Here is a 13,738-nt window from a genome sequence, read left to right as displayed (position 1 = left end):
ATAATGCAATTATTTACACATTATGTATTTAAGTTTAATCTGACATTGTGCTGGTATGATAGATTGAATTTATATAGTTTAAAACTAATTTATGTTATTTGTAATAATTGTTACTCAATGGGAAAATATTAATCCTGGAGTATCGAAAGTATCGAACTGAAAAAACAATACAGAATCGAGTATCGAAAGTGTGGTATCGTCCCACCTCTATAACAAAGCTAACAAAATTTGAAGAGAAAATATGTTTAATATTAGTACAGCATGACTAAATAGATATTTTGCATGATGTGATGGTATAAAATGCATAAGTATTGAATATTTTTGAATTGGAAAAGTTTGTAGTTAACCAGAAAATGGCTGTAGAGAAAGGAATAACAGTGCAGAGTTAATCTTTATCCTGGTTGTTCACACTTTTCGTTTTACCGTTTTAATACTTATTGCCCAATTTTTTTAGAATGTCAATTGAAAGGAATTTTACGTTCAGCAGATTTAGACAGTGAAAACATAACAAAATTTTAAAAATAAGGTCAGTGAACTCAAAATATTTAATACTATATGCCTAAATAATTTTGCATAATGAATTAAAAATATAACCTTTATTATTAAGTTTCTGCATGCATTAATTACTCTGATCCACAATTGTTGTATCCTCGAGCGGATAAGATACCTGTGGGCAAGTACGAGTGCGAAAGGCAATGACCTAACCACCGCCTCTAGAGTTACTGGCACTTTATTACAGCTTCCTTTCATATAATACACTGTGCTACAATTGCTTGCTGGTTACAGACTGATTCTTCATACATTCATACTTAATCAACTTGTCTGGGTAGCCTATGCCAATGATACAAATTTGACATAACAAACTATGCATGGGATATGTCCATGTGCCCTGCAAGGCCTTCACATGTCTGAGCAGCGTGATGTGTCTGAACCAGAGCCTCCGACTGACTGACTCTCCACTTGTGAGTCACTATATATAAGTCTAGTGTGTATTAGTTCATGCCGCTTACTCGTTCTGGAAACTTTAGTTTACACAGAACCTTCCTTCATTACAAATGTTTCCAGAACATTTTATTTTCTGTCAGTACCTGCGGGTTCATAAACTGCCACTAAGAGTCAGCTTGTTTGTTCTGAAGTCACTGCCTGTACAGACTGTTTACTTTTAATTTCCGACGTGGAGCCATAGTTGTCCTGACACACAAGCCTCGCTTGTCCAGTACTGCAAAATTTATAATTTAATTGATATTTTATCTGGCAATATACTGTATGTAGCATTATCCATTATAATAATCATTTTATTACGCTAAAAGAAAACTAGTATTTCTGGAATGTTTCAGCCTGTGGGAAATAAAGGTGAATAGTACTATTTAAAGTGGAATGGTGGTTATGTTGGTTACAATAATAATGTGTAAAATATTTGTTTAAATATTTAAATTTTTGAAAATGTATTTTTGTGCCAACTTAAAACTTTTCATTTCAGTTATTATTGATCTTGTTTACCAGAAGCTACTTCTCGCCAACTTCACTAGCTGAGCTCAATTTTGCAGGACTAAACAAACATTTTTATATTTGTCCATCTATTTAAAAAAAAAAGTTTTCATACAATACAGTTTATTTAAGTTCAGAAGAATTTCATGCTTAATCTTGTTTGGTTTGATGTTTCTTGTGAGTTCGTCATGTCGTTACGTCAATTTCGGAACAATACCTGTAGAGTTCCTCACGGCTGGATTCTTAAAAGGTGGCACATGCAGCAGTCATGTGATTACGTGATCCGTTGTGATCAGAGTACTGTTTCATGCTCTGACAATATTTGTTCGACCAGAGAACAACAGCACGACTCACCCATTCGGAGCCCAACCACACAACTCGTGCATGCTGAATTCATCTGATCATACATTCGTTGGCTAGCCCCACGCTCTTGGGCGACGGTTGTAAGTGAGGGTTTCAGGTGGCGGTGTGTCTGCAAGGGTGTCACCTCTGGGACCCAGCTATGTCTGTGATTCAGGACTTGACATAGCCCATGTGGCTCTAGGCTCAAAAGCTCCCCATAAATACATCTGATGACTATTGTGTCTACAGATGGTATCTTAAGTGGGCTTTTAAGGCATCCAATATGCCTCGGTCTCACAGTCCAACACATGGTCACTTGAGAGACTAACAGTAGATTCTGGAAAGAGGTTATTTTATTGAGTGCGCCATTTTACAATAAAACTCGTATAATAAACATTGAACAAATGCCACGTAAAAATTACCGTGTTTTATTGCGCAATAGTTACAGGTGCGTAATCCTTGCAACCATATTTTAGGCTGTCAAAATTGGGATAAAAAAACTTCTCGTGTAAATGTTGCATGATGTTTTTGGTCCCGCTAGTAGATGCCGAGCACTTTGTAGGTATCTTTTCTGTATAAAACGATGTATTTTAAAGTAGAAATCTAATATTTATTCGGTCATTACCACTTACTTAATAAATTAACGTAAAAATACGAAGTTGTTTGACGTGTAAAGTTTCTTATAAAGACTTTTTAAACATTATTTCCTTTATCTGATTGTCTGCGTTGCCGCGGCGTACCGCTTATAAAAATGTAGCCAGCGCATCATTCATGTTTGGTTATGTTGCTTCCCGTATAGAGCGCGCGCACGTAGTCGAATATCGATATCTCGCCGAGTGCATACAACGCACGCTTTCTGTCAGGTGCCGAGTTAACTACATTTGATAGCCCGCATTCTTTCGTGGCAAGTGTGTACTACGACACTAGTTCACGTCAGATTCAAGTGGCTTGGGTTCGCGTTAGAGTTTTGGATTTTTCTATTTAAAGTTGAAGAAAGGTTTTTGTTTAAGGAATTATTAATATAGATTGTTTGACGTGCTCTTGTATACTCCACTTTTTTTTTTTTAAATAAACGTACTTTCCATGAACGGGTTATGTTTTTATGAATAACTTTACCTAACAAAATTTTTTTTCCCCCGTATATTTGTCGCACCCCTACTTTTCAAACTTGATTTTAGAATAAAATGTGCGCGATTATACGAGAAAACACGGTATATGGTGTGGACCAGGCCACCGTGTCCTGGACTAGAGTGAGTTTTGTCTAAAATAATATAAAAAAGGAATATAGGAATTAAAATAATTAGGTTACGTGGTCCATCTCTTAGAGCAGGCCTCAAAGCAGCAATAAAAGGTTAAGATATGTTAATATTGACAGCGGATGTTAAAGGATCGGTTTACCAAGTAATGAAGGCGACGAGGTGCGACAATTGATTCTGGTGATCTGAGAAGAGGTGTCGTGGCAGCATGAGCAAGCTCTCTTCCTCCCCCAGCCCTCTTCTCCAACTGACCGTTAGGTCATATTTTAATTCATGCTGAAGGTTAAACAAATTCATTTAACCCTTTAAAACATAAACATAATTTTAAGAAATACATTTGTATGATTTTAGCCTTGACTTAAATCATGGAAGTATTTATCAAGTTTGAGAAATATCTCTTTGAGCAGGGTGCGTTCAGTAGACTGGACATAGCCCAACTCTGTTTTTATATTTAATCTGAAAACATTAACCGAGTACATCTCTAACATGAATGGAAACATGTAACAGTACTCTCATAAACCAATTGCTACAGCAAATTTCTTCTATTTTCAGTGGTAAACATACTCAAAAGCTATATTTCCAGAAGTAAATTCTGTTATATATTATTATGAGCCCTGTTATGACAAACAAGTTAACAATATTCAGGAAAAAGTTTATTGTTGTGGCAAGATATTTGATTGCATTTACGACTTAACATTTTTGAGGCTTACAAAAAAATTTAAAAGGTGAGTGTACAAAAATGGCACTCCTAAAACAATACTGAATTGATACTTTAGAATAAAAGCAAATCAACTTGCACAGTTCTTTGGAGAATGATAGTTAAGATGTACCAATGCAAGTTAGTATAGATACTTTCTTTTCATCAGTAGTCTGTAATTTGAGAACATGAGAAAATAGATGATTCCCATCTTTTTTCTTTAATTTTTTGAACATGGTTAGAATGACAGTGCTTAAAATTCTTGGCAATCAAACTACTACCAACGGTGTGGATACGAGCCCGGCACTTACACTTCTTGTCATCAATGCAAGCCCAGTACTTCAAGTTGCCGTTGCAGTGAACTACGCGGTACAAGAAGTCCCCATGTACCAGAAGTGGTCTGCCCTTGCTGCTCTGCACAAATTCCATGGCACCTGAAAAAAATCAGTGTGTATTAGCATAAATAAAGGTTGAAAGAACTGTAAGTTTTTACTGTCAACGTAATTACTTATTAATAAGCTAATTTACACATGAAGAAATAGTGTGTGAATTCCATGAGTCACAAAAAGGTTATCTTTACATGCTACTTATGCAAGGATAAGAAGGGGATAAAACTTAATCATATACAGTCCTACAATTTATACCTCCCAACCTAAATCCATGAAAAAGGGGAGTTTATATTTTCTTAAATAACTTAAATTATATTTCATTAATCTCTTAACTTACTGCATTTAATACCTAAGCTGCAGAAAATTTCTGTCTAGTCATTCAAAGATGACTAGAGCATAGTGAACACTTCAACACTGGCTTCTTTTTGGTTTTGCAATGTTCACGAGAGCCTTTCTGGTGCCATGTTTGCACTATTGAGTGATTTACACCACGATCATACAAATAGGTCTGGCAACTTACCTTCGTTCTACGTCCGCTTAGTGAAGCTTTCTGTGCCCAGTGAACTAATGGCACTGGTAGTAGTTCAGCCCAGTCTTAACATAGTGTTTAGTGGGAGTTTTGTATAAAATAGGCATATTTTTAAAATCTCTGTTCCATTTTAAATGTTGGTTACAGTTTAGAATTTTTAATTTATTTGGGAGCTTTTTAGGGTTTCAATGCATAGTAACTTTGTAAATAAATAAAAACTTTGTAAATAAAAACACAGTACCATAACTTGTAACATTGCCACAATTTTCGGTCAGTTAAAGGTTTGAGTGTTGAGAATGTGGTTCCCACTCAAACTTGGATTTCCCATAAGAAAGCATGTTTTAAATGTTGATTTCTTATTTAAATCAAGAATGTTTTCTATACATTGTCAGCATACCATCTCTTCCCTGAGGCACGTTAGACTAGTGTGAGCAGAACTAAATGTTAGTTCGTCCATGAACGAAGCATAGTCTGAGCCAGGTATGGCCAACCTAAACAGTAATGGTCATTTACAAAAATTAAAACACTTGGCAGGTCACTAAGTATCTTGTTATGGCTTGTTCAGTATTGGCACCAAACACACACCCTGTATGTCCTTACTTGGTTGGTGACAGGCCATTAGCACTAGCAACTCAGCATTGTCAGTAAAAAATAGCTCTCGTCTACAGCATCTATAATGTGTAATTTATGCTCTGAAAATCTGAAAAATTTATATCTTGCTTAATTTGAATTTATTTAGCTGTCTAGTTATGCTTTTCTGTTGGTGTGACAGGCCAGTGTTCAAAGCCATGGCTGGCCAAAAATGGCTTGCGGTCATGGATTATCCACCATTGGCCTAATTCCACAAAAAGGTCAATCCTCACAGTTTGGTCGAAACAAGTAAAACAAAGCACAAGTAGTCTTGTTAGGTACTTTATTAATATTTTCATGAAGCATTTAAAATGGTAGGTGAACAAAACCGTACCAGACACACTGACTTCACAGTGAACTTCACTTGTCTCCCAACAGTATTTCCTATGATAGTTTATGAAAAATGACATACAATTTAATTTTTGATAAATCACACTATGACCTCTAACTAGTTCTGGCAGTGTTATAAAACTAACTTAACCACAAATATTTACATGCACATTTGATTTTTATTATATCATGACGGAGGTAATACGTGAAGGCAGTGAACAAAACCATCATCATGGTTCGAAACAGGTTCAACGTTGCCTCCTTCTACGCTACTCCCCGCTGCTCTTTATCTCCTTTCCTTTCCCCTCAGTCGAGGCACCTGGATGCTCCCAGGCGCTGCTCCAGCGGTTCCCGCAGCTTCCGGGCTGGGCGGCCTGGCCCTCCACCCCGCCCAATAAGGGAGCCAGTCAGTCACCCCACACGAACAATCCCAGCTCATCACAAAAATATCAAGACGCGCTATGGTTGCCATAACAACCTGGACATTCAGTGCAAGTTGTGTTGCGCGACTACTGTACTGGGTCAGTGTTGCTATTGTCCGCTAAACCCACGGAGTTAGGAATTGCTAGGAGACTGCCTGCTGTGACGTAGGTGAAGTCACTTTTTTACCTCATCATCACCATAGTGTTCCGCCCAAAACATTGCGGAAATGGTGCTTGACCACGTCTGGTGATGGTTAGTAAGTATGAATTAGAATCTCCTTCGATAAAATGTCACATAAAAATATTCAAAATATCATGAGATAAACATACAATTATTATTCTCATTTGTAATATGATAAAAGTTATTCATTTTCCTAAAAACCACAATACACTGAACACTGCGAACAACACAGAAGTAGATAATCGGGTAAATATGTATTGTACGGATTAGCGCCAAAAAAAATCGTACAAATATGAAATAACTTTCATTATATGCTATCTTACGTCCTCTTTTCAGAACCGCCTGCGGAGATAAAAAAATTCCAATTACTTTTGGAGATATCGAATTTTTTAATATTCATTTTTTGGCGATTTTTTAAAAAAAAAATTTTAAAAATCCGAAAATACCTTTATTCTGTGCTCTTTAACTTCCTCTTTTCATTAAACCCGGCGGAGATCAGAAATTCCAAATACTTTAGGAGATATGGAATTTTTTAATTTTCATGTTGTGCACTGATGCGGCATTCAGCGGGAAGCCTACGATTCACACATCCTTCTGGACATACCCGAATACTCACGTTGGCAAGCCTCCTTCTTTTCTTAAAATTAGCAAGAAGTAATTAAAAATACTTTAAAACATTGTAGATGGTTGGTTATATTAGGTAAGTATAGCTACATTAAAAAAACTGTAAAATCATTTTATGGTTGCTTAGCAAATAACATTTTAATATGTAGCTATCCAGCGCTAGGAAACCGTTTACATGATTTCACAGTATTTTTAATGTAGCTATCCTAACCAAATCAACCATCCACAATGTTTTGAAGTATTTATAATGTAGCTAACATAACCTAATTGACCATTAGTTTTCATGAGTTGCATATTTATTTACAATAAACAAAACAAAAAAAAAAAAAAACCGAAGATGCACGATCGGGCGTTTGCCTCTCGTCTGTTGAAAGAAGGCTTGCCAACGTGAGTATTCGGGTATGTCCAGAAAGATGAGTGAATCGTAGGCTTCCCGCGTTCACCATTGTTGCTTGTTTACAAGTATTATTATGTTGTTTTTTTTTCGCGACGTAGTTGAACGACATCACGTAAAAAGAAAATTACGTGAGTTCCTACTGTTCATCCTTTTTCCCGGTTTGTTAGGTCAGGTCAGCTACATTATAAATACTTTAAAACTAAACAACCATTAAAATTAATTTTTATTATTTTTAATGTCCGTTCAGTTTCAAAGTATTTATACTGTAGCTGACCTGACCTAATCCACCTTTGTCCCGTTTTGTTAGGTCAGGTCAGTTACATTATAAATACTTAAAACTATACAAGTAAAATTAATTGATATTATTTTTAATTTCCGTTTATTTTGAAGTATTTATCATGTAACTAACCTTACCTAATGGAAAATTTCTGTTATTTAGGCATTCACGCACACACGGCAAAATATAATATGGCGTCTGTTGAATGATTACATAGGGCTTGTATTGCAAAATAAGAACGGCGATATCTCCAAAAGTAATTGGAATTTTTAATCTCCGCAGGCGGTTTTGAAAAGAGGACGTAAAAGAGCATATAATGAAAGTTATTTCATATTTGTACGATTTTTTTTGGCGCTAATCCGTACAATACATATTTACCGATAATCGTGCCAAAAAAACCAGCAGACGACTTCCCCTCGCAACTCTTCCTCTAGAGCAGCAGCATCAAAGGTACGACCTGAGTGACATGAGAGCAGCTTGCCTCTTCGAGTAAAACGGCCAACCGCCAAACTGTTTCTGGCAAGACTGCCCCAAGAGTTCAAAGATCAAAAAGACACTTTAAGTTAAACAAACCTAATGTGAATGTGCATTCTTGTTTTTTGTCCATTCAAAATCACACTTCTGTTTCCACGACCTGAATTTTAACAAGACAGGCTCTTACTAAAGCAACAGATCCCTTACGATCTAAATGTCATTTGGCTCAACTCGCCACATGAGAGGGTGCTGGGACCTAATGGAACTGCAGGTTATGGAAGGTTACCTCACCAGAAAATAAAATAAAAATGCCTATCCAGTTATTAATTAAAAAAATCATTTCATACCTTTACCTGCCTTCAAAAGACCAAAATATTTTTGAATATTTCAAGTCTGCAAAAATAATACAATTAGGAAAACAGGTCCTGAACTATGCCAGCCCCCCATGTCTTGAGGACTCCACAACAGTAGGCTGATGGACAACCTACCAATTTTTAATCTACTACTCAAGAGTATCACCTACAGACTACATGCTAACGAGTCTTTAAGCTCCAAAAATAGATGACCATATCTGGGCAAACAGACTGTGGTCTCGCCTGCTGGCAGACTACATTTTAAGCAGCCATCGAAGCAGTCTCAGCAAGCAGTAGACACTCAGAAGACGCAGTCATTTGAGAATAACGTTTGAGGAGCTATGTTGCTGGCATCGAGCAGTGTTCTTTTACTCACTCAATGTTAAGCCTTGTTCTGTGACTAATGCTACTGCCGGGAGTGCATTGTCACTTGTACACTTATAATACAACACACCCAAATAATCACATTGCAACTATTTAATCAGCCATTAAAACACCGCCATCCAATACCAAACATGACAAAGAACATGGCTTCCCTCAAACACAGACAAATAATATTGCACGAAAATTACTGTCCTAACAGCCTTGTTCCCATGGCACGTAGTTTGGCAAGTTTGTGCGCTAGCTGTACTGAGACTTGTTACCCATCGAACCACAATTTTTTGATGTCCGAGCATTCACAGACATTTCACAAGAAAGCAATAACGAGTCTTTGGTTTCCACGATTAGATGTAACAAATTTAGGATCTAAACTTGCCAAGCCCTGCTTCGTGAGATCAAGGCTCTGTACCACCACCCAAGCGCTAAAGACCCAGACTAAATTACGATAAAATTAAACTTAAAAACCTAAAAACCACTGCATCAAAAATAAAACTACCACATTTAATTTAAAAAGAAAAGCCTCATACATTAATTTGCTAGTACTTTATTTTTGGAAGAAATTTCACAAGCTAGTTTACAAAAGGTTTTTTTTAATCCTTTTTACAAACAAAACAATTTAAAGTGAATACTAGTACCAATTGTACTAAGAAATCAACAGACACCCACTTCACACATGTACTGTATACTCATTTTAAGAAAATCCAATAATAAATTTAAAAAATTTAAAACTGCCCTATAAATATTTACAATTTTACCCTTTTAATCAACTTTCCCCATTGCTTAAGTCTAAAATTCTAAGTACTTTGAGTAACATCTTAACATAGAATTTGCTGCAGTTGTTTTTAATAAACAGTTCGTAAATGTCAACTGAGTTAGCTGCTCGACTTCTTAATGTTGTAGCTAGGTGGGTTGTGCAAGTGTTCGCTGCACCTGACAAGCAGCTTGTTGCCGCGGGTGGGAATGCAGGCCTGGCAAGTTCTGCGCACGCATTCCCAATGCATACTGTTGCTCCTGTGACTCTGCAAGACGAACTGCTAGCCACCGTGGACCACCCGTGGCCTTCTCCTGTAGCGGCGTACCACCCGCGAACCACCTGCGGGAGAACACCAGGACACAGTCAGTATTATTCTAAGTGCACTTCTACCCAGATGTACAGCAAGAACGTAGGTCACTGAAAGGCAGCGCTACGAAGCACTGTACCGCTCGAGACAATCAGATACTGAAAATTATGTTCACAGACAAACTAATGGAGCTTATAAGCAGAACAGAATGCCAACAATTATAGAAGTGAAACTTCTTTGCTGAGGAGGCTACAATTTTCAAACTTTACGAAAATTCCGATCGCATGAGGGGAATAGTTAGGTACATGCTACGGGAGCCGGGAGAGGAGGGGAATCATTAGGTACATGGTGGGAGAACCGATAGATAAGGAGACGGTAGGGAAGAGGTAGAAATGACGCAGCATACTTGCACACTTGCGCAATAGCATAACTTAGCACTTGCATACTTGCTTTTTTTTTTTTAATCTGCGACCTTAGACAAAGAGAATTACGTATGTTTCCTATATCTTATAATATAATAAGCTAGAAGTTTCAGTTCTGTCGTGCGTGGACTCCATGCACACACTTATTGTGTTTACATTTCATTCTGAAAACAGAATATTAATTCTGAATATATAATATTTATTCAAACAAGAAAGGTACTGTGTAGGAAATAACTAGTGTCAGGGTAGTTAATGGGTCCTCTGTACTCGGATGTATGTTGTACGTCTGACATATAAAAGGGTAAGATCACTAAGTGTGACCCTGATCTACGCTTCAGAAGCTTCATCACTTCCACATACTAGATTGTTACTGGTGTGTACTTTTTATGTCGGTGTGGGTCTGTGGGATGGGAATGAGAGGTGATTAACAAGGCACGTCCACAAAGTAGGATTCCCTGGGGCAATTTTCAGATACACGACACAATATTTTTTATTGAAATTTTTATTGCAACACATACACTATGTTTTCTGTTATTTTTCAACATATTCGTCATCCACCGGAATACATTTTTTTATACAGGACCAACTTTTGAATATCTCTCTCTTGGAAGTTTGCCGCTTGGAATATGAACCACTGTGTGACAACCATCTCCCCATCTCTGTCATTCTCAAAACGCTGACGCTAACCGAAGGAAATTTCTGTAGGTGTAGGAAAAGACATAAATCACTGAGAGCGAGGTCTGGGCTGTTGTGTGGATCATTAAACACTTCCCAGCGGAACTCCTGCAGGACACTTGCTGTCCGTCAAGTTGTGTGCAGCCTAACGTCGTCATGCAGGAAGACAATCCCAGCACTAAGCATTCTGCATCACTTGCTCTGAATGGCCCGTCGCAACTTTATCACTGACCGCACTTCACAGTCGGAAGGAGCTGGCACAAGAGCCTCCATCTGCAACAGCTGCGAGGATGCTTCTGTAAGAATGTGGTAAGTACCTTTAGAGAACCTCCTATTATCATTGCTCTGCAGCATCTTGGGACTCGGACTCGGTCCCAACTGAGTAAAGAGCTGCGACAGGTGAACAGGCAAACCTACCTAATCCCAGTGTCTTAACTGCAAACACCATAGAAAGAAATGGGATGGTAATACACACACACACACACTCACACAGACATGAACATGGCAATCAAACTCACAAATTGCAAGATAAGTCCAAACACAAATAAACCTATATGAAATGGCAAATGAATACACTTACATTATGAATTACCTTTAGATTAGAATCATGTATTATAAATATGAGTAGAAACACGATACTGAAACTTTGATATCTGAAAGACTTTAGCATGTCACAAGTGCACAAAAGAACTTTCATTAAGAAAAAGGATAATCATTAAAAAAAAAAAAAAATGTACTTACAATAATATAAAACATATTTATAGGAATGTGATCTTAATGCGCATAACATCACGTGTTTTGATATGAGCAGAAAGGCCAATAAATCAGTCATCAAGCAAAATTATGCGGACAAAAGAATACATGCAAAGAATTACATAAACATGGAAAGTCTTAAAAAATCTTTACTTTACAAGACCGGAGTTCTGGTATAACAGGAGGTTTCAAACAGAGAAACAACAAGACAAATGAATTTTTGCACTAGCACACAAAGATAAGTCAAACAAGGACACGTGCACGAACAAGGCATCACCCTAGAAATTTGAAATCCCACATAACACAATAATCTGTGAAGTTAAATATACAGTACGCAAGGCAGTCATGAGGTCAAGATTATCCCAAAAGGAGGGGAAAAAAAAAACACTTCGGTCAGCAACATAACTCCAAGTGGGATAAACATGCAAATCAATAGCTCAGACAGAAAAAAAAAGTACCATGTTACCAAAAAGTAATTACTGGAATACAGGCACCTGAGAAAGACACTTGCCTGACATGGCCGACGATCATAACCAACACACAGCGGCCATCAAACCCCAACGAAAACTCGTTAATAAGTTTAAACTTCATGGACAACATCCTAAACACTCATCAACAAATATGGCATAATTACCGACATTTACATTTAAATGAAATAATACGTGCAACTCTCATGCACAAAAAAAAAAGAAAAAAGAAAATTTAACCATGTCGAGCAGTTGTTCTCGTTGCACAAATGCATGATGTGTCGTTACATCGCAAGCTAGCACTGGGCAGAAGCTGATGCCTTACAAGACCTTCAACTACGACTGACTAGACGACCAGGGCACAATGAAAGAGACTCGTCTCCAAGGGCCATTACTTTAAATAATAAAGTTACAAGGCAATTTGCAGGCGCCTAGCACAAGGTGGGGAAGGTAGGGGAATATAACACACAAAAAAAAGTGGAAGGAGAAGAAGGGGGGAAAGGAGAGGAAACACGAGCAAGACAGGATCTCGACGAGCGCGCCAAATTTATTAAAGAGCAGCGGCTACCACTGCAACTCTATCATGTACACGCAGTCACTATGCACAATGTAGTGTTTGCTAGCTGTGGGACAAGTGAGAAACTTACTTCGTGGACGCACCTCATACAATCAGGTGTAATACAGGGTGCGACGCGGAAACTTGCTAATTTGAAAGGCCAATAAAAAATAAAGTAGTAAAGATATCATTATAATTTAATTATTCTTGCAATATATATATCACCTGAAATTTTTCCATTATATAGTTTTAAAGATGACATTCATCAAATGATGGCCCCCATAGTCAATGCATTGAGTTACTCGATTTATGAAGTTCTGTGCAACACTTTCAAGCATATCGACGGGTATGTTGGCGATAGCTTGGCGTATGTTGTTTTTCAGATGAGGTAGGGTCATTGGACGGTCATTGTATACAATTGATTTCAAATAACCCCACAAAAAAAGTCACACGGAACCAAATCGGGGGAACGGGCGGGCCAAACAAGGTTGCCTCTCGTTGAGATAAGGCGCTCTGCGAAATGTTGATTCAAAACATCCATTGAACATCGCACGGTGTGTGCCGTGGTTCCATCCTGTTGAAACCAGACATTCCCAACATTCATTTATGCAAGTGAAGGCAGACAAAATCCTTCAATCATTTGTGTAACGAGCTGCAGTCACCGTGACTGCACGTTCATTTTCCTCAAAAAAATAAGGACCAATTATCCCTGCTCTTGACACTGCACACCACACAGTTACTGTTCACAGTGAAGTGGCCACTGATGAAGTTCACGCTGATTGTTATCACTCCAATAACGCATGTTTTGCTTGTTTTCACTGCCTGAAAAGTGAAAGTGAGCCTCATCTCTGAAAAACACGAGTGCGCCATGAGCCAAGTTTTCACGGAGCACTTCACATGCATTTCGGCGAGCAATAAAATCACGTTCACTAAGCACTTGTTACACGACCATTTTGTAGGGATGAAAGTTCAGTTCATTATGAAGAATTCGTCTCACACTGTGATCCGAAATCCCCAGAGCAGCGGCATGTTTA

The 13,738-nt window shown here is 37.8% G+C and overlaps 1 protein-coding gene across 4 annotated transcripts in view; it reads right to left on the bottom strand.

The window, feature by feature from the left end:
- Positions 1-3,524: 3,524 nt before the first annotated feature.
- Positions 3,525-13,738, bottom strand: part of LOC134534775 (protein tramtrack, beta isoform-like) — a 76,264-nt gene continuing 66,050 nt past the window's right edge. For 2 of the 4 annotated variants that reach the window (XM_063373349.1, XM_063373345.1), the window contains one exon: positions 9,299-9,863. In XM_063373349.1, coding sequence (XP_063229419.1) covers positions 9,805-9,863 — 59 coding nt within the window. In that variant the 3' untranslated portion in view covers positions 9,299-9,804. Of the gene's footprint in view, positions 4,218-9,298; positions 9,864-13,738 lie in introns of those variants that run through there. The other 2 variants (XR_010075536.1, XM_063373344.1) reach the window with 2 other exon arrangements.

The sequence above is a fragment of the Bacillus rossius genome, chromosome 8, assembly GCF_032445375.1.
Source record: "Bacillus rossius redtenbacheri isolate Brsri chromosome 8, Brsri_v3, whole genome shotgun sequence".
Lineage (NCBI taxonomy): Eukaryota > Metazoa > Arthropoda > Insecta > Phasmatodea > Bacillidae > Bacillus > Bacillus rossius.
This window is presented reverse-complemented; position numbering and strand designations above follow the sequence as displayed.